This window comes from Grammomys surdaster, unplaced genomic scaffold, assembly GCF_004785775.1.
Source record: "Grammomys surdaster isolate TR1022 unplaced genomic scaffold, NIH_TR_1.0 63, whole genome shotgun sequence".
Classification (NCBI taxonomy): domain Eukaryota; kingdom Metazoa; phylum Chordata; class Mammalia; order Rodentia; family Muridae; genus Grammomys; species Grammomys surdaster.
Genome location: NW_021604565.1, coordinates 16,259,824 through 16,280,035, shown reverse-complemented (window position 1 = coordinate 16,280,035; position 20,212 = coordinate 16,259,824). Strand labels below are relative to the sequence as shown.

At 35.2% G+C, this 20,212-nt stretch overlaps 1 protein-coding gene across 1 annotated transcript in view; it reads right to left on the bottom strand.

Annotated features, from left to right (window-relative positions):
• Positions 1-20,212, bottom strand: part of Rims2 (regulating synaptic membrane exocytosis 2) — a 463,872-nt gene that overhangs the window by 152,000 nt on the left and 291,660 nt on the right. The window contains exons 17-18 of the mRNA XM_028767117.1: positions 17,297-17,453; positions 15,548-15,661 (exon numbers count right to left, since the gene is read on the bottom strand). Of these exons, the coding sequence (XP_028622950.1) occupies positions 15,548-15,661; positions 17,297-17,453 (271 nt within the window). The remainder of the gene's footprint in view (positions 1-15,547; positions 15,662-17,296; positions 17,454-20,212) is intronic.

Genomic DNA, 20,212 nt, shown 5'->3' with positions numbered 1-20,212 from the left:
GACTGCAGTAAAACAGTACTTCCTGTTGAGTCGGAGACAGGGAGGACCGGAGTAAAACGGTACTTCCTGTTGCACTCAAAAGCAGCTGTGGTTGCTTGCAAAAGATCACACTAGTCAACATTCCAGCCTGGAGCAGTCGACGTTCACAAGCCCCACCTCATTGAGGAGCTATTGATGGTTGATAGAGTCAGTTTTCTTCAATGGTGCGGGTTCCTTATAGGCTGACCACTCCCCAGTGAATGGCCACACATCAATTATCTCAACAGCACAAATCAGACATGGTAAACTGTAAGAACAAAGAGAAGCCAGACAGTAGTGGTGCATGCCTTTATTCCCAGCACTAGTGAGTCAGAGGCTCCAGGCCAGCCTTGCCACACAGCTAGTTCTAGGACACCCAAGACTACACAGTAAAACCCTGTCTCAAAAAAACTGGGAAAAAAAAACCTCAAAAAACCCAAAAACCAAACCAAACCAAACCAAACCAAACCAAACCAAACCAAACCGAAAACCAACCAACCATCCAACCAATCAAATAAGTGAACAGAAATCCTCACTATTAGGAAGGGTAAAGAAACAGAGTGATGGATCCAGGAAAGTGTTGAAAGTGGGATGGATATTCTCTCATGTTCAACTGCTATTTACACCTGAGAAGCCCTGTGACTTCTGTTTCCCTCCATGTTGTAGAGTAATGTAAAGCCAGCAACAAGGCTACTCTGGCCAGAGTATAGACATGCCCTTAGTATGTATCTTTAATCCCAAACAATGAGGTTTGAGGGACAAATTGATAAATCAGAGAAAGATTTGACAGAAAAGGATACACCCAACTATCAAAAGAACAGCACAGTAAAGAAAGGCTATTAAAGAAAGTTCAGAAAGAGGCAGTAAAGTTGAGTTGAAATTTGGTTTAGTTGGTCAGTTCAGTTGCGTGGAGTTGAGAGGTGGTCAATTAGGAGTCAGTGCAGTGTAATGGAGGTGAGTTTGTTCTTGAGTTTATGCAGTTGAGTGCAGGTCAGCAGAGGCAGTTGAAGCCAGGAAATAAGGAGCAGATGATTAGAACAAATTGTCAGAGTTAGTTTGAGGCCAAGCAGAGCAATTCAATAGGAAGCAATTCAACATAAGAGCCAGAATTCAATAGTAATTCGATAGTATTTACCTTAGCTTATGCTAAGGGTCTCTCCTCAGTGCTTTCAGAAATTCTAATGCTTCCCTCCGTTGCACAGTAGGACAGGTTTATCCCCAATGTCATACCTTAAAGTAAAAGACTCAGAGTTTTTCTTAAGTCTTTCTCTAAAATTTCAGTTCTCAAAATTTTCCAAATACTAAGTTCAATTTATTATACCCTCTCTCTTTATTCTATTTCCATCTATCTTGATATATGTGATTTTTCTTCATGCATTCTTCCCTTCAAACTAACCACTCGGATGCTCTTCAAAGTAGTTATTTTAGGGAATAAACTTACTATACTCAACTCTAATTAAAAACACTTCTAAGTATATGCAGTACCTACAGTCATAACTCTTAACTTCATCATCAGAATACATAATGTTCTAGATAACTGAGGTGTGTTGTTTCCTATTCATTTTGTGCTATTACTAACTTAAGGGAGTGGTCCAAAAGCACTAAAATGTTACATTTATTGCTTCAAGGATTTTACTCTTATATTTTTAAGAATATCACTGAACCACTAGCTTACTATGACATAAATCTAATTAATTCATGCTCATTTTTAAAAAGATGAACCTTTGCTGTTGTCTTCTAAATGGGATCTTTACTTACAAGCCACCAACATTTGCCAAGTATCAATATTAGTAATTTCTTTGTGTATGCATGGCCATACGAAAAATAAATATCAAGAAAATAAGTAGAATACAGAAGTATATTTTAAGAATATAAAGGGTATATTTTTTCAAGTGAAAAAATATAAAAGACATATATTTTACCAATTGTATTAATGAAGAGTAGCACAATATCCATTCTAAACATTTTTACTAAATGTTAGTTATGTTTTAAAATGAACAGAAAATCAAATGATCAGCATTACTTGATAAGGAGGAAAAGAAATGCCATTCCTACAATTAAGTATTATCTCTCTCTCCTGAAGTATCAAGTTTACCAAATATTACTTCCACGCCAAAAAAATCAAAACTCCTAACCTTTTCTGTAATGTTTCTTATGTGAAAGCCTTGAATCCCAGGTTAAGCCGGCAGGCATCTGGGCACCACAGCACCACACTGAGATCATAATCTTCCCTCCATTTCATGTTTATTTCCTGCTATTTCTACCTGTGGATAGTGCTAGCTCTAAAACTAAGTTAAAAACTGGCTATTTAGAGGTTAGAGCTTCTCTTCACAGCTTTCAATATTAACATAATTTCCCCTTTAAGAGACCAACTAAGCTGTGTATTTTAGTTCAAAAGCCACTTATTGTGGAAGAGATGAAATGAATAAAATTTGAACTTTGTTAAAATACTTAACAAAGGAAATAAAAGGAAATAAGGAAAGTTACAATATTCCTGATAATTAATTCAACTTCCAGATAAGTAACCAAGAAAGGTAAGACTAATAACACATTAAAGCAGTCAGGTGAGCAGAGCTCTCTACTGAAATAAAAGAACACATAAAATCAAACTTACTCCATAAGAGAATAAGAAAGACTCATGCATGTCTTGACAATCTAGAAGGAAAGTAGCATTTAATCTGAGATTACAAGGACAGAACAACTTCAATGATAATCTGCATGTGATTCAACAAAGCATAACTATGAAGCTCACTATATCTAGAATAGTTGAGGGAGTGATGGGTAAATAAATATTTTAACAGTTGTTGACATTATGCAGATTGGTAGCAGAAATTATAATATAGAGAAAGATGAAAGACAGGTGCTAAAATCACTAATGAAAAATAAAATAGCAAAAAATAGAGGTCAAAATATAAGAGCCACACGTACTAGTTACGAGATTGCTGTGTTCATTTTTGTCATATAAAACAATAAGAAATAGGCATAGATTTTCTTCTAGCCCACCTTCGTTCCTTTGTGACACCCACTAATCCACAGAACTTCTCTCTAGGAGGGAACCACAGCCTCCATACTAGGCTGACGCATAGACTCTCTCTCTAAAGTTACTCTTAGCCTTCAGCAGCCTGCAAACAGAAGGCCCTACTCATAGGCAATATCCATCCTCTAGGGACTTAGACTTACGCTGTAAACCCAGGGTCTTCCTAGTTCTTTATTGATGTCAATTTTACCCTTTCCTTCTAGCCAATCTCTATTCATTTCTGACTTCTGCTGACCCACAGAACCAGTGACTGTCGCTACCATAGATCTGACAGCCACCATACTTTACCAAGCAGAAAGATGATGGAATTAATGGACATTATTAATTATAAGGTATGTCACAGAGATCTACATAGCATTCCATCAAAATTCTAGAGGACATACCGTTTTCTTAGTAACACATGGAACTTTCTCAAAGACTGACCACACACTTGGACACTAAGCAAGTTTAAAATTGATACAAGAAAATTGAAACAACACTCTGTAAACTATATATCCACCTTGGAGTACATCTGGATTCAACAATATAAGAAACAGAAGAAAGTATATATCTTATAGAAGCTAAACTACTACTGAGTGAAAATTGGGTCAAGACAAAAAATAAAGAAGGAAAGTAAAATCTTTTAAAAATTGAATGGAAATAAAAAAAAACATTATACATAAACCTATAGGAAGCAATGAAGGCAGTTGATATATAGCACTAGGTGCATATATCAAAAAACAGGAGAGATCTCATACTGATATTAGCACATGCAAAGTTGGAGGAGAAAGAGAAAGGAGGAAAAGGAGGAAAAGAAGGAAGAAAAGGAAGAGAAAGAAGAGGAGAAGGAGGAGAAAAAATGATGCCCCTAAAGAGTAGATGGGCAGAAATAATAAAATGCAGGGTTGAAGATGTGCAGCATGGTCTCCATGTGAGTCCCCTAACAACTGGAACAGAGGCTGACTCTGACTCTGTTGCCATCCTTTGGATCCCTTTCCCTTAACTAGGCTGCCATGACTGTGCCTAGCTCACCTGGGATTTGAGGCGCCAGGACCAGCTGGGACCCATGGGGAGGGGGCTTCCCTTCTCGGAAGGGGAAGGTGGAATGGGGGAAGGGAAGATGTGAGGATGGACGGGACTAGGAGATGTGAGGATGGGAACAAGTGCAAATGTGATTGGATGTAAAGTGAAAGATAAATGAGGGAAAAAAACAAAAACAGAAACAGAATACACAGCTGAGACAATGATAGAGAAACAACAAATAATAATAATCGAATCAAAATAATTGAAGAAATAAAAAGCTGGTTCTTTGGGAAAAATAAAAAAGACTCAAGTTAGTAAATAAAATAAGAGATGAAACAGATATTACAACAGATACCAATGAAATTCAGAGAATGATGAGGACATGTTGAAAATTCCATATTCTACCAAAGGATTGTTGGTTTTGATAGACAGGACCTTCCAAAGCTAAATTAAGAGGAAATAAACAAGTTAAACAGACTCATAACACAGAGCAAAATAGAAGCAGTGATTTAAAATCTCCCAATGAAAATTGTCCAGGGACAGATGGGTCCAACACAGAATTCTACCAGTCTTTCTAAGAAGAACTAACATCCATATTTCTGGATATGGAAAAAGGAACTGAAGGAACATTGACTAATTTTTTTTATGAAACCATTATGACTCTGATACAAAACTACACAAAGACAACCAAAAAGAAAATTATAGAGCAACATTCTTATGAACACAGACACAAAAATTCTCAATAAAATACTTGCAAACAAAATTCAAGAACACATTATAAAGGTTTATCCACCATGATAAACATAGCTTCAGCCCCAAATTAATAAATTTAGTCTACCACATAATTAGACTAAAAGACAAAACCTACATAGTCTTATCACATGCAGACACAAAATCCAGTGTCCCTTCATGATAAAAGTTCAGAAGAGATGAGGGCAGGGGGTCTCAGCCTTACTTATGCTGTAACCCTTTAAGACAGTTTTTGATGTTGTGGTGACCCCTAACCATAAAATTATTCTAATTGCTACAACATAACTGTAATTTTGTTATGAACTGTAGTGTAAATATTTGTATTTACTGATGGTCTTAGGAAACCCCTGTGAAAAAGTCAGTTTTTCCCCCAAAGGGTTCCCAATCTACAGGTTGAGAACTACTGGATTAAGGATACAAGGGGCAAACCTTAACATAATAAGTTGATTTACATCAAGCTCACAAACACCACCATCCTAAACAAAGAAAAACTCAAAGCATTTCTATTAAGACGAAGAATACAAGGATGGCAAATCTCTCCATATCTATGCAATATAGGAGAAGTCTAAGCCAACTTTTAGTCTAAGACAACTGAAAAAGATGAAGGAATTCAAATTGGAAAGCAAGAAGTCAAAGTATCTTAATTTGCAAATGAACTAATTTTATACTTCCCCAAAAAGAGAGACCATAAAAAGTCTGTGAGGAAAATTCTAGAGCTAGTAAACACTTTCTGCAAAGTAGAAAGACACAAAATTAACATGCAAAAATCAGGAGCCTTCCTGATATAAAGCAAAAGACAGAAGAGAACAGTACATTTCACCATAGCCTCAACAACAAGAACAAAAATATCTTGGAATTACTGGAACCAAGCAAGTGTAAATTTTCATAATAAGAATTGTGACATTGAAGAAAGAAACTGAAGAAGATAGTAGACATAAAGATGCTCTGTGTTCATCTATCAGGATTAATATTCTAAAGATGGCTACCCAACAGTAAGAATACGACAGATTCAATGTAATCTCCATCAGAATTCCAAAATAATTCTTTACAAAAAATTAAAAACAAAATCTTCAGGTTCATATAGAAACACAAAAAAACAAGGTGTAAGTAAAACAATTCTGAATAATAAAAGCATTTTTGGAAGTAATGCATATCAGAGTTTACACTGTATTATATAGTTATAGTAGTAAAAACATCATGGTATTGATATAAAAATAAACATACTGACCAAAGGAATCAAATCAAAAAATTAGACAAAAGTTCACACACTTGTAGACATCTAACTTTTAACAAAGAAGTCAAAAATACATACTGGGGGTAGAGGGAAATGGGAATCTTCAATAAATAGTGCTAGTCAAACTGGATAGCTGCATATAGAAGAATGAAAATGGATCCATATTTATCACCCTGAACAAAACTCATCGTCAAATGGATCTCAACTTAAGAGCTGAATCCCTGAATCTGACAGAAGAGAGGGTAGAGAATAGTCTTGAGTTCACCGATACAGAAAAGTGCTTTCTGAACAAGTTCCCAGAAAGCACATGTGTAAGATCTAAAAATGAGTGATTGGAACCTTATAAAGCTAAGAAGTGCAGCAAAGGGCAATCGCTGGAGCAACGGGATAGCCTACAGAAAGGTGAAGCGTGCTTAGCAATAACACCTCTGACAAAGGGTTTTTATCTAGAATATATTTCTAAAATCTAAACAGGGGCTGGAAAGATGGCTCAGGGTAAAGAGCACTCACTGGCTGCTCTTCCAGAGCACCTGGGATCAGTTCCCATCACCCACATGGCAACTTATAACTGTATAAAACTCCAGTCATCTGACACCTTCACACAGACATACATGGAGACAAAACATGAATACACATAACATAAAAATAAATAAATTAAAAAAACTGAAAACAAAAACAAACAAAACCCCTAAACATCAAGAAAATAAGCAACTCTGATTAAAAATTGGGGTATAGAACTAAACAAAGAACTGTCAAAAAATGAAACACAAATAACTAAGAAACACTTTTTAAAATGTTTAACTTTCTTAGCCTTTAATGCATGTAAATAAAACTACTTTGAGATTTCATATTGCTGCAGTCAAAATGGCCAAGAACAATAATACAAATGACAAGGATGGTGTGAAAGGGAGATAATTATTCACAGCTAGTGGAAGTGCAAATCTTTATAGTTACTATGGAAATCAGTACGAAGGATTTTCAAAGAGCTGAAAACTTCTCTACAACATGATCTATAACTCTTGAGCATATATCTGAAGGACTCTACATCCTACTACAGAGATACTTGCTCATCCAAGTTAGGAATTAGAAACAGCCTAGATGTTCTTGAGATCTAGGGTGGGGTTGGAATCTTACAAGGGTACACAGAATACAGTGCTATAACAAAATAAAGGGCAAACTAATTAAATGTGGAGGAATTATGGGTAGGCAGAGTAAAGGAGGTAATGTGAGGAGGGACACAAGTACCATAAAGTGTCTTTTGAAAAGCCACATATATGAAAACGTGCTACTGTAGAAGCTTCTAGAACATGTTTGTGTGTGATGAATCTAAATGAAGTTACAACATAATGGGAGAAACAATTCCCCAATCTGAAATCCTATGTCATCAAGTAAACCCTCCAGTACCAGGAATGGCTTACATCTTGAGTCACTGGTCTAGGGAGTCCCACAGACTCCACAAATACCACAGGCTATTGAAAAACCTTTTAGTTTTTCTCCACAATTTGATGGTAAGACCCTATTGCTGAAAACCCCACTTCCTTATCAACATTGAGAAACTGAACTGGTGCCCACCTAGAAATCCATTCCTACGAACTGGCACTCATGATTCTCGAAGGTAACTTGCACGCTCCTGGAGGTAAAACGTAATCTTCACCCACGTTCAGCTTTTCCCACTAGCGCAAAGTTGGTACAAACGTCTTGGGAGTAACCAGCCAGTTTTTGACTGGCTTTAAGGTCCATTCCATGAGATGAAATCCATACCTGAGAAGAATCTGAGCTTAGATAGGTCACGGGCCGGAGGAGAAAACCTACTGGTACTATTCTGCTAAGTAACACAGCAATCCAATGATTTCTATGACAGTATTATAGTCATAGATCAGTACACTGCTCAGCCCTTATCATAGAAGCTGCTTCTTCTTCTTCTAGAGGATAATCAATTAACACAGAGATCCACATCTTGGCAATGCACAGAGTAATTGACTTTGGAACACTAATCCCTAAACAGAATGTCTTTATCATCATACTTTTCCTGTCAAGACTTTGGGTTCTATATGGAAACAGGGGCATAAACATTGTAAAACCTAGAGAGGATGGATGATTCAAAGGAAACAGCATCTTCCAGATGCATATGAACAAACTCACAGAGGACTGTAATAGAATTCACAAGATGTGCACAGGTTCAAAACAGACAAAATTCTGACACTAACAAGGGAAAGTAGACACAGAGTTCCAATCTTAACCACGAAGTTGTTTGCAGTAGATATCTGCTGGGAAAATCAGCTTCCCGGTATATAGATAGATACAGACCTCAGAGCAGGTCCCATGCCAGAAGTAGGTACCCAACAGAAATGGACTCCATGTTTTTGTTGTTTGTATTCTTTTTGTTTCATTTGATATTGTGTCTTACTGGGGTTTTGTTTGTTTTGATTTTTCTTTTCTTTTGGTACTTATTTTGAGAGAGAAAACATGAATTGGATAAGAAGGTGGGAAAGATCTGGACTGATTTGGGGAATAGGAAGTATATCATCAAAACATATTGGATGAAAAATATTTAAAAGAAAAGATAGTTAACATAAATTTAACTACCCCACCCATGCCACACACACACATACATACACACACACACACATTCACACGTGCATGAATGCACACACCCATGCAACACACACATACATAAATGCATGCACATCATGAAAAGGACCTTGAAGTAGGAGGGTTTATTGGAAAAGGAGTAGGACTTTGGAAGAGTAGGAGGGGCATAGGAGAGGATGGGGAAGCCATGGAATCAGAATTCATTATACATGTATAAAACTGAAAAAATAGATAACTAAAATATTATCAATAACAACAAATAACCTAAAGCTACAAATGGCCTTTAGAACTTAAAGAATATTAGAACCCTTTTTTTTTTCACAATAATATCCACATTCTGCTAAATGCCAGGATTTCCTCTAAAATAAGCTGGATTTTATTTTTAAGTATTAGACTTATTCTACCCATAATTCACTGGAAATTTCCTTCTTCAGAATAAGTTATGCTGAGATGAAAGAGGGCATTCCCATAGGTTGAGCATTCTTACAGACCCAGGCTTATCTACTATGGAGGAGTGGATTAGTTATCTTCGAGCAAGTCACCATCAACGGAGGAGGTCAATGCACATCGATTTAGTCTCATCTTGAGGAATACAGAAGCAGGAAGCAGGTTGTGAAGACACATATAAATAAAGCCGTGTTAATTATATATGGGAAGTTAGCAAAGGAATGTGATGGTGTCTGTAATAGTTATTCTCTCATTTTGGGTAGTAAAGTTTACTTAATTCATAAAAAATAACCTTATAAAAAGATGATTCTAGTCCATCAAAGAGAAAGTATTTTTCACATTCTAGTTTCAAATCATTTATATGCTTTACACTATCAGGATATAACTCCATATTTTATTAATGTTCCCACATGTATATATAAAACACACCTAAAAGGGAGTTACGTCACATAGACAGGAGCATGCAACTCGACACACAGACTCAAGGTAAGAAAATTATACCTTCCATCCCTGTGGTGATGCTCAATGGTCTGACTGTGTCGGGAGCGAGGTAGAGTAAGAAAATGACTGCAAGCACGGCAGAAACAAGAATAAAATGAGGCTCAGGAAAGAAGAGAGAGGTATAGCTTAGTTCTAAAAGTCAGAATCAAACATAATAAGATAGTAAGCAAAGCAAATGAAAACTGCTACTGGAAAAGCTTGGCCATCTTCTTGATGCCCATGGAAATACACAGTAAAATAAACCAAATATTCTAAAAATAAAGTGCAACAAAATATAACATTTAGATATTTTAATTAAATGATAAAAGTAATTGTTATTACTTTAATATATTGAGCATCATTTAGCAATTGTTAAATTACAAAGATGTTTTCCTTCTTTTTAGGAAGAAAGATGAGAAGAAAAATAAAATAATAAAGTGACTAGCAAGTTTAAGGACACAGAGGTAATACCTAATACCTATAATGACTAGGGCATTTCATGAGGTTTTATTTTTCTTTCATTAATCCTAAAGATAAGAAGAGGCTTTAAAGTTTCATTTAATAAAGAACAAATCAATTTACAAGGTTATGATGTTCATTAAGTATATTGAATACTATGCATTTTTATATTCATTATATATATACACACAAAATATTTTATATTTATTCATGCTATTAGCTCCGTTTCATTTCATGCTTCCTTACCACTGTAACAATCAAGGCAACAAATGTCTAACTGCTGAAGCCATCTGAAACTGATTTTCTTTGTACGACACTAATTTAAAATTTTCCTTCTTAAAATATTTACTTCCCAAACAATTATGGCAGGTGATCATTAACTTTCAGAGAACAATGTAAAGAAAACCAGAACTACTTCAACATTCATAGTTCTACCTCTAAATCTAGAGTGACATGCACGCACGCACGCACGCTTTATGACTTTTAGTCCTTCTGCGAACACGCCCTTACCTCCTCATAGCCCCATTTCCATTTCTCATCTCAAGCTGTGGCCTCCTCACTTTTTAATTTAGAAACTACTGCTTGTCTTTAACTTTACCTTTCCCTCAAATTGCACCAAATCCTTTGAATTCTTGCTTAGGTTACCGACACGTGTGTCATGTAGACATTCCAGGAAGACTCATCTAATTCTGAGGCGCTCTGTCAGTTTCAGCGGCTGGTGCTGTACTTGGGAACGGGGCAGGCAGTGGAACAGCATTCTAAAAGCAGCTCCCTAATGTAACTGTTGTTGTTACTACTAAAGGAAAACTTGTCTATAACGGATAGGTAGAATCAATATATCAGAATAAAATAAATCAGAATGGCTGGGGGCGGGGCAGAGGGAGCAGGAAGCCAGTCTCCCACTTAGCTGTCCTCTCTGTTATCTGCCATGGCAGCCTCTCGGGTTCCTATTCCTTAGTTATCTTGGGCTAATACAGGATTGTGGTAATTTTTCGCTTTCCATTATTTATTTACATTTTCACTTAATAAACCAAGTGTTAAGGCCTCAACGTTGAATAATTTTATAACACTCAAATCTCTCCCTTGCATGGCTGACACAGCTTAGATCCACTAGGATGACTTCCCGACCTTTAAACTGGTTAAATGCTCTGTCAACTGAGAAGCAAGAATTCCAACACAATCACCATTTACTGTGAAAATTGTAAACGCTAAACAATATTCTTTACGTAAATAGAAGTCTCATGTTAAAACAACGAACCATCCCTAAGGCCTGAATGTGCATGGTCACCACAAGGCTCATTCTCTTTCCTGGACATTCTGAGATGCTCTAACAAGACTGTTAATTTTGTCTGCTGAAAAGTTATGCTAATCTCTGAACTCCTGTGATCTCAATAGGAATCCTTCTTGAAACACCTTGAGATCTTAGAATATAGTAACTTCAAAAGTCACTAAAATGCCTATTATAAAAGCAAAGAGATGTGATTCTCAGAGAAGCCCATACCCAAGTTTTAGAGGTTTTACTTCTGAGTATCTTTCTATTTTTTTAACTTTTGTATTTAAATTTTGTACTTAAATTTTACTTTTTTACTTAAATCTTGTACTTAAATTAAAACACATTTATTTAACCCCCAAGCCTGATTAGTCCTTAAATTCTTCTCTATTCTAAAACCATATGTCCTAGTTTGAATAGAGTGGAGGTCCCTAAAAGTCTTCAGGGAATCCTCCTGTGCTGGGGCTGACAGTGTGGAGCTGTGCCTCCCCACATACCACCAGTGACGCTAATTTTAAAACTGTATTTGTGATGCTAAAAATCAAACTTACTGGAATGAAAAATGATCAGTATAGAGATACACCGCATCTGTTGTGATGTTATTAAAATATTATAGAATACTCCCCAAATTTTCTAATAGTAAACTAACTCCTATGACTAAAGTCTTAAAAAGATTTCTAAAGCCACATATTCATATCTTCTGTAGTAGTCACCTGGGGTACTAAAGAAACAATAGTTCTCAGGTTTACTAAAGAAACAGTGAGACAAAGGTGCAAGAGGACGGGAAAAAATAAAAGTAATCCATTTACTATGAATTTATCATTTTACCTAATAATCCGTATAGAAGTGTTTGTATTTCATGTAAAGACTTTCCTCTTCACAACAGAGGGAGATATTGACTAATGAGGATAGAATAACGCAGATATAGAATCAAAGACCCAATAGAATATAGATAAATAATTCTGAAACATTGCCCATAAACATAATGTGATGTTTCACCTCCTGCACCCACCACTGAAGTTTAGCAAAGAACTATAATTTAATTCAACCAGCAACAAATCACATGGAATATGGTCAGTGTAAAAGTCTGTCTTCATATATAATTTTCTTATACATCACAAAATGCTGCTTTACTCCAAAGGCCATGATGTATAGATATGTTCTGCCTATGTAACTTTGCCCTTATTGCCTGAATAAACATTCTCATTCCTAAGCCAACTCTGGTCTTATCTTCTATACATTTTCCACAATGCCTAAATTAATCAATTTCTCATTTTTTTTATTTTTATTTGCTTCTTGTCATTTTGTTATTTAAGGTTAACAGATAATCCATCAAATGTAAAATATTTACAAGTCAATGTATTCTTAATATAATATATATATATATATTAGTTTTTTCATTATGTAGTATAAATTAGTCTTTTGTTTTTGAGGCAGTTATGTTGTTCAGTCTCCATTGAACTAGCTATGTAGCCAAGGCTGGCTTTGAACTGCTGATCCTTCCTCCACCACCTTCTGATTACTAGGATGATAATATGCACTGCCACATTCAACTAACACTACAAACTTTTCATAAAATATGACTATGTGCTAAACTCTGAAAACTGGCTGAGAATGGACTGGAAAAGGTGCACACCTTTACTTTCCCAAAGCCTGTTTCTGGTCAAATACTTCCTCCAAGGGTACACCTCCTAAATCTCCTGAATAGTACCAACAACCATGGCGTATATATTCAATGACTCAAGATGATGAGGAACACTATTCATTCAAACTGAATCAAACAAGGACACAGAGAGACCATTAAACTAGCAATGTACGGTGGTTTGAATAAGAATGACACCTACAGATTTACACGTTTGAATGCTTAGTCATCAGAGAGTGATGCTGTATGAGAGGGATTAGGAGGAGTGGTCTTGTTCAAGTAACTGTCACTAGGGATGGGCTGTGAGCTCTTGGGTTCTCTTCCTCATGTTTATGGCTCCAGACATAGGACTCTCAGCGACTTCCCTGGCACCATGTCTGCCCATGTGTCACCATGCTCTCCAACATGATGAGAAGGAACTAAATGTCTGAATCTGTAAGCAAGCTCCAGTTAAATGTGCTTTGTTCGTAAGAGTTGCTGTGATTATCTAGCTAGGCCCACAGCCTACTGGGAAGCCAGCTAAAACTACATTCAGGGCAGGTCTTCTAAGTTAATCCTTTCTGTAAATTTCTCAGAAGCACACAGAAGTATACTTTATAAATTACCTAGATATATCTTAAACTCAATTAAATTGAGCAGATTCACAACTCTATAAAATGTTATTCATAAAAATAAAACAAAAGTATTTCAGTACTTCCTCATTTTAAAAAGGACATTCTGGTACATTTGATTTCTGAAATACTTAAGAATATTAGACTAGAATAGACATTAAGCGAGAATATTATACAATGAATTTTGCTTCTTGTATTAATGAATTACACAGATAATAAAAATAGTTCTTGAAATGCATTCTACTGTTTGTTTCTATTGAAATGAAATCATACTTTACATAGTGTTTTAAAAAACATTAACAAAAAGAGATTTAAGACTGATCCCAACAAAGAAGTTTTGTAAGTCTATAAAAGAATCTATTTTCTTCAAAACTTCATACAAATTCAAACATTCAAATATTCTTGCTACACTTGACATTTCAACTGTAAATATCTCTGAATGGGTTTTAAAAGAAAATATTGAAGATGAGTGGTTATATGTTTGTGGCGATTAAACCTAATAATATGTGCCTTAAAATGCTGACAAAATATTATGAATTTAATATAACAGAAAAGTGTTATTTTGCAATTTTATTTTATCACATTCTACAAGTATTAGGCTATATTTTTTGGATTTCATATTAGTCCACTTTTTAAATTAAATGGCCGCTTTATGTAAGCTTATAAAAACTTTTAAATTATTTAGACAAATTTATCCCCTCAATAAGCAAATTTTCAATGGCTAAGATTCTTGTGACAGCTATATAAATAATTTGAAAAGCTAAGAAAGTTCATTAACACTCCATTAGGCAACCATAATTCCTATTGATTCTTTTTATTACTCCTTTCCAACTCTTAAGCTATGCCAACATGGTAATCTACTTTTACTATTATTGTACTTGAGAAGTGTATCTTCCAATAGGCAGCACCCTTAAGGCACTGATTACATAAAAAACTTTAAAAAGCAAAAAAACATTAAATAGTTTTATTTGATACTGATAGAGATTAATATAATAACTATATGTTTTCATCTTTGATCCTAGACACAAAAAATAGTAAATGTAGACGATACCCTCCATTTTGTCTTTTAGAGGCACAATGGAATTATATGAATGGATTGAGTGCTAATCATGATTCAAACCAAATAATTTCTTTTATACAGCCTTATAGTGGACTTTAAAGACAAAGGAATGTAACTATTTTTTCAATATTATGTTCAAATTTATCCTCATCTTAAACTCATTTGTGAGTCTGAAAAAATTCCAAAGATTGAATTAGAATGTTAATTAATTTTCTTAGAATTAGTAGGAATTAATGTATTTCTACTAATGTATTAATGTAACATTGTAACATACCACGTTGCTCCAAAGTTTGCCACTTTTAATGGGACAAATTCAGAGAATTCTTCCAAACACAGCAACCAACAAGAATGATTTTTTTTTTTAGGTAGTGAAAACTTTACTGAAGGTCATGAAAGAAAACCTCTTTGCGAATGAGGTTAAAAGGTTTCCGAAACAAACCAGGCTCTGTCTTTGTGTTTCTGTATATGAAGGTCACACCATTGCTCTGAGCTCTACTAAACACTTTAATCTCTTTCAGTCTACGAATATACGTTACACATGATAATTTTCTATGTGCTAGTAAAGTCACAAACATCTTGTTTGTGTTTTGATCATCATTATAGTCTCTTGGGCAAATTTGCTAGCTATTTTGAATTAATGAAAGTCCAAAATCCTTTTCTTGGCAGGGTCTAATCAAGCAGCCCTCGCTTGTCTCATAGTTGTAATTTTCCTGAACACCATCGCATGTGCTAGAATTCTGTATTTGAGCCATGATGCTCCTGTGTTTGTTTTTCTTGTCAAGAAAAAACTGTTAACCTCTCCTTTTAAATAAAGGTTAATCTTAGAAAGAATGTTGGAAAAATAAAGAAAAACCATGGTTTAGAAACTAAGGTGAGATACAGGACTAGAGAAAGCACTTTACAACAACGCTTCCGGAGTCAATAGAATTTCTTAATTGTGCTTACCTGTCTCTATCTGAAGAGTAATGGTCATCCATGACTCGGTGTCTGTCCATTCTGCTAATTGTATTGTAATGGCCAGTAGCACGTGTCCCTCGAAGCCCCTGTTCCACATTCCTACTAAGACAACAAGATCATTAAATATCTTACGAATCTATAGCAATTCTACATAAAATATATAACAACTATTTTTTGCATAAGTATTATACTATATTATACATAATGTAGTTTAATATATATACAATGTTATATTGATGGTAAAAATTTTATTTGAAAATTAACAGCTAAATGAGGGTCTGGCTTTTCTTACAGATAGAAAAAGGGTCAATTTCAGAGACTATTTTTAAGGATTAGATAAACAATATCATACGTCACTGAGGGGCCACACCGAGGTCTCTAGCACTGATAATCAGTGATAGAAGATACACTAGAGGAACAGATTGATGAGCAGATAAGTCCAATGCTGCACATGCTTTTTCTGTGGACCATAGGGATGGTGGGACTGATTACTTATGCAGGGGTGGACCTGAGGTTGAACCTCAGAAAACAGCTATCAGACCTTTCCAGTTCTGATCATCATCTATGGGAGCACTCTAGCCTGCACTCCACCTTTATAACTTACTAGGATTGTAGTTTTCTAATCATTACCTTACCTAAGTCTTTCCCTCATAAACACTGAGGATGGTAGTCCTTTGAAAACTTACAAAATGAAAAGTAAAAATGTCATGCAAGCAATACAGTAGGCTTCCACCTTTGCAAACCATCCTCTTTCATTAGTTTGCATGTCATGTTTATATACAGAGGAATATTTAAATATATAAGCAAATATGATATACTTATATATCCATAATGATTTAATCAATACATATTAAATTAAATCTAAGTATATTACATATCTTTTCTATTTAATATGTCTCCTGAACTATCTATCATGTGTAATAAATATATTCTGTTCATGGTTTACATTGCATGTATGTACTCTTTGGGACTTACGTTTATCAGAGACTTCGAATATTATATGACCTAGAGCAACAGATGTGTGTCAACTTTCTTCCCACTACTCATGTATTATTTTTAGATTTTTAATGAATTTTTTATAATTTACAAATAACATATGATTCATTTGATTCCAAATGGATTTGCTTAATATTTACACACAATTTAAAGCCAGTTTTCTTTTTTTTTTCAATGAACATTTGTTCCTTTTATTCACAAAACATAAGACTTACCCCTTTGTTGAATCCCTTTTCTTTATGATTTTACACAAAGGATCTTGAGATATTATCAATTATAAAACATGTCGAAAAGAAAACATCTTTAAAATTTACAAACAGGTCCTTTATACAAGAGTTCTCTATAAAATCCATCGATGTACAAAGACATTGGATTGCACGTAAGGCATGTTCAGTTGTCATTAGAATTATTTTTGTTTTGTTGGAGACTTTTCTCTCCTCCAGTCCTGACTTCTCTTTGATTCTCTAGAATGTTCAGGGTATCTGCTGAGTTTTTCCCAGCGTCTCTCAGCCCTAAAGCCAGTTTTCTTAACTATTTTGAATTCTTAGATCAAATAACACAGAGATTTTAAGAACTAATAAAAAATAACCTATATCACAGCTTATTTCCATTGCAATGACATCTTATTTTCTCCCAAAAGAATATTTTAAGGAATAATGTATGTTTAGAGATTATTATGGTAATTTATGTTAAGTTCATCCTAAGTACCATGCTCCAAGCAAAACTGACATACTCCCTTACCTTTGAGGAGGAGGGACACTAGGCGACCATGACCTAGTCCTTCCTATAACATCTACTCGATGAGGAGACCCTGATGGTGAGCAATGGTTTGATGACATGACTTGTTCTGGCACGGATAATGTGGAGCTTTGAAGATCTCGGCCATTGTGTCGATAATCTAAGAGTAAAAAATAAAATAATGATAATTATCTATACACTAAGTTTTTTGTATTACAGTGAAAACAAAGTATTGCTGAGGCTGGAATACTTTTAATAAATGTAAATTATAACAAAACCAGTATAGTATGTTTCAAAAATTACAAACACAAAACATGGAAATGGTAGAAGATTTAGTATTTGGGTAGTTATTATGTTCACTGTACTGGATACTGGAAAAATTTAATCTCTCTTTAAAAACAGAACCAAGATTGTTCTAAAAATATTTCATTTCTAGACACTAAATGTTTCTTAACTGCTGTTAATATTCACAGTTGCCAAGTTTGTAAGATGCTTCATAGTGTGCACTTATACTTTAAATAAGATAAACACTAAACAACACTCCGTGTCATTTTTATGCATTCTATGTCATTTTAAGCCTGGACACCACAGTAGTCTGAAAACAAGATCCAGCGACTTGACATCCTTACACAAGTGAATATCCAAAAAAGAACAGGCATTTGGACAGAGCAAAACAAAAAGGAAACTCTACACGTCAGAAAAGCAGCAGTTCTATGTGGAGAAACCATGGGAAAGGAAAGGAGCAGAGTTCCTTGCCAGCCACTGTATATATGTAAAGTACATAAGTAACGGAGAAACATGAGGAAGGCTGAACAGGAGAAGTGACATTGCTGCTAGCAAAGTCACTGTCATCACGTTCTCTGCAGCTGCTGGTAATCAGTCATTTGCTCAACTAAGATAACTGATGGGCACTTTCTAAGAGGCATTGCAACAATGTGTACTTTCCACATCACCTAGATGTTCTGAAGGTAGCTCAGAAGTAGCACATGTTCTTTGTATGAATAAGACCCTAGGCTCATTCCTAGTATACATCCATCTTAAATGATTATGAACAGACATAACTGAGAAAAACCATTTCATTTCTATGTAATTTCTTCTTAGAAAGATACTGTTCTGGAGTCTGTATGCCCTGGAACAGAGTAAAAGATTAAGATAGACAGAAATATCTGAAGACGTATGCAAGGAAATAAAGAGGAATTACTGAAAGGGAAGAAGCTAAATTACGAATGCTATCTGCTGCCAGGCTCCAACCTCTGACACTGCCGTGAGCTGCTATGACTTTCAGCAATGCGGACACACCTTTTAATATTTTAAAGACAATGCCTAGCTTGGGGCTATGAACAGAAAAATTCGAGGTGCTTATCTAGAGAGAGTATCTATTTATCTAAGTACCATCTGCCTTGGAGAAGAATGTCTGGGAATTCTAAGCAACTGATACTGGTAGTACCTAGTAATGGCACGTTCAAAATGATAACAATCATATAAAGAGAAAAGTTTAAGAATTTTGTATTGTAAGTTACATCATCAGTGAAGTATTATTTGAAAGTGGATACAAAGAAGTTACACACACACACACACACACACGTGTGTGTATGTATGTATGTATGTAAAAATCAACAAAATTAAATAAAGAAAGAGATATTCTACATGTACAAAACAGGAAAAGTCAATATTAGGAAGACATCAGGTTTTACCAACTGCATCTGTACATTCAATGCAATTATTAGAAGTCTTAACAGTTTGTAGGTATTGACAAGTTGGTTTTAAAGCTTTTATAGTGATGCAAAAAGCAGAGACTGCTACAGAGTACTGATTATCAGAGTTGGAAGACTGACTGTAGGAAAATTCAATACATGCTATAATTTGTAACAATCAGAACATTATATTATTGCCCAGAGAATAAAGCACACAGTGGAACCGAGAAATAGCTATGAAGTAAACCAACATAAAAATATTCAACTGATCTTTACCAAAGACCAAAGAAAACTAATAGAATAGACTGAAGACCGTTCTTTCATCCAATTGAGATACAACTCCTGAGCTTTATCACAAAAGAAAGTGAATCGAAGATGTTAGAGACGTGGCATGAGGATGGTGGGAGACTCTGGAGCCTTGGACTAGAAAATGAATCAAATGCTGTAAGCAGCATTTAACTAAGCATTCTGGTAGAAACCAAGAAGTAACTTCGACAGCTGAGTCCTAGATCATCAAGCTTCAGGTGGTGATAACAAGCCTGCTAGCATCTGACCTAGAGGCAATTCCTGTGATACTTGACAAAGAACTAGCTGTACCCTATATATGTCCTGAGAACATTCCCAAGGCTAAATTAAAAAGTGATGGTCTAATTTCTTTAGTGAAGATAATTTTAAGATAGCATAACATGGTGTCTGTGTAATGGTTGCCATTGATTACTATTACTGTGGGGCTGTAGGCAGGGCTACAATGAAAAGAGAGCAGAAAGAAAATTTAAGATGTAAAGTTGGGGAGGGGGACCACTAGAAAACTTAGTGTTCCTTTATAAGCAGTGTGCTTGTAAAAGAGGCTATAACTGTTAAGATTTGTGCCGTTAAAGACATAGCTCCTGCTCTGCATTAAAAAGTTAGGAAAGGGCCTCAGCCTCAGATCTGACTGGGTCATGTGAGTATGACACGGCCCTGGTATTCTAAAAAGGGCATGCAAATACTGGAAGAAGTGAGTCAGGCTTTGAGCAGAAGCAAGAGGATAGTGGGCTTGATTATTGCTGGTATAGCAGCTTTAATTACATTAATAGCTAGCACCACTGCTTCTGCTATTGCTTTGACACAAGCAGTTAAAACAGCTACTTTTGTTAACCATTTAGCAAAAAATGTTACTAATGTTCTGAGTATTTTAGGCATTTGTTGCTTTTTATGATACTATTCAAATTATTGGAGAGGAGGT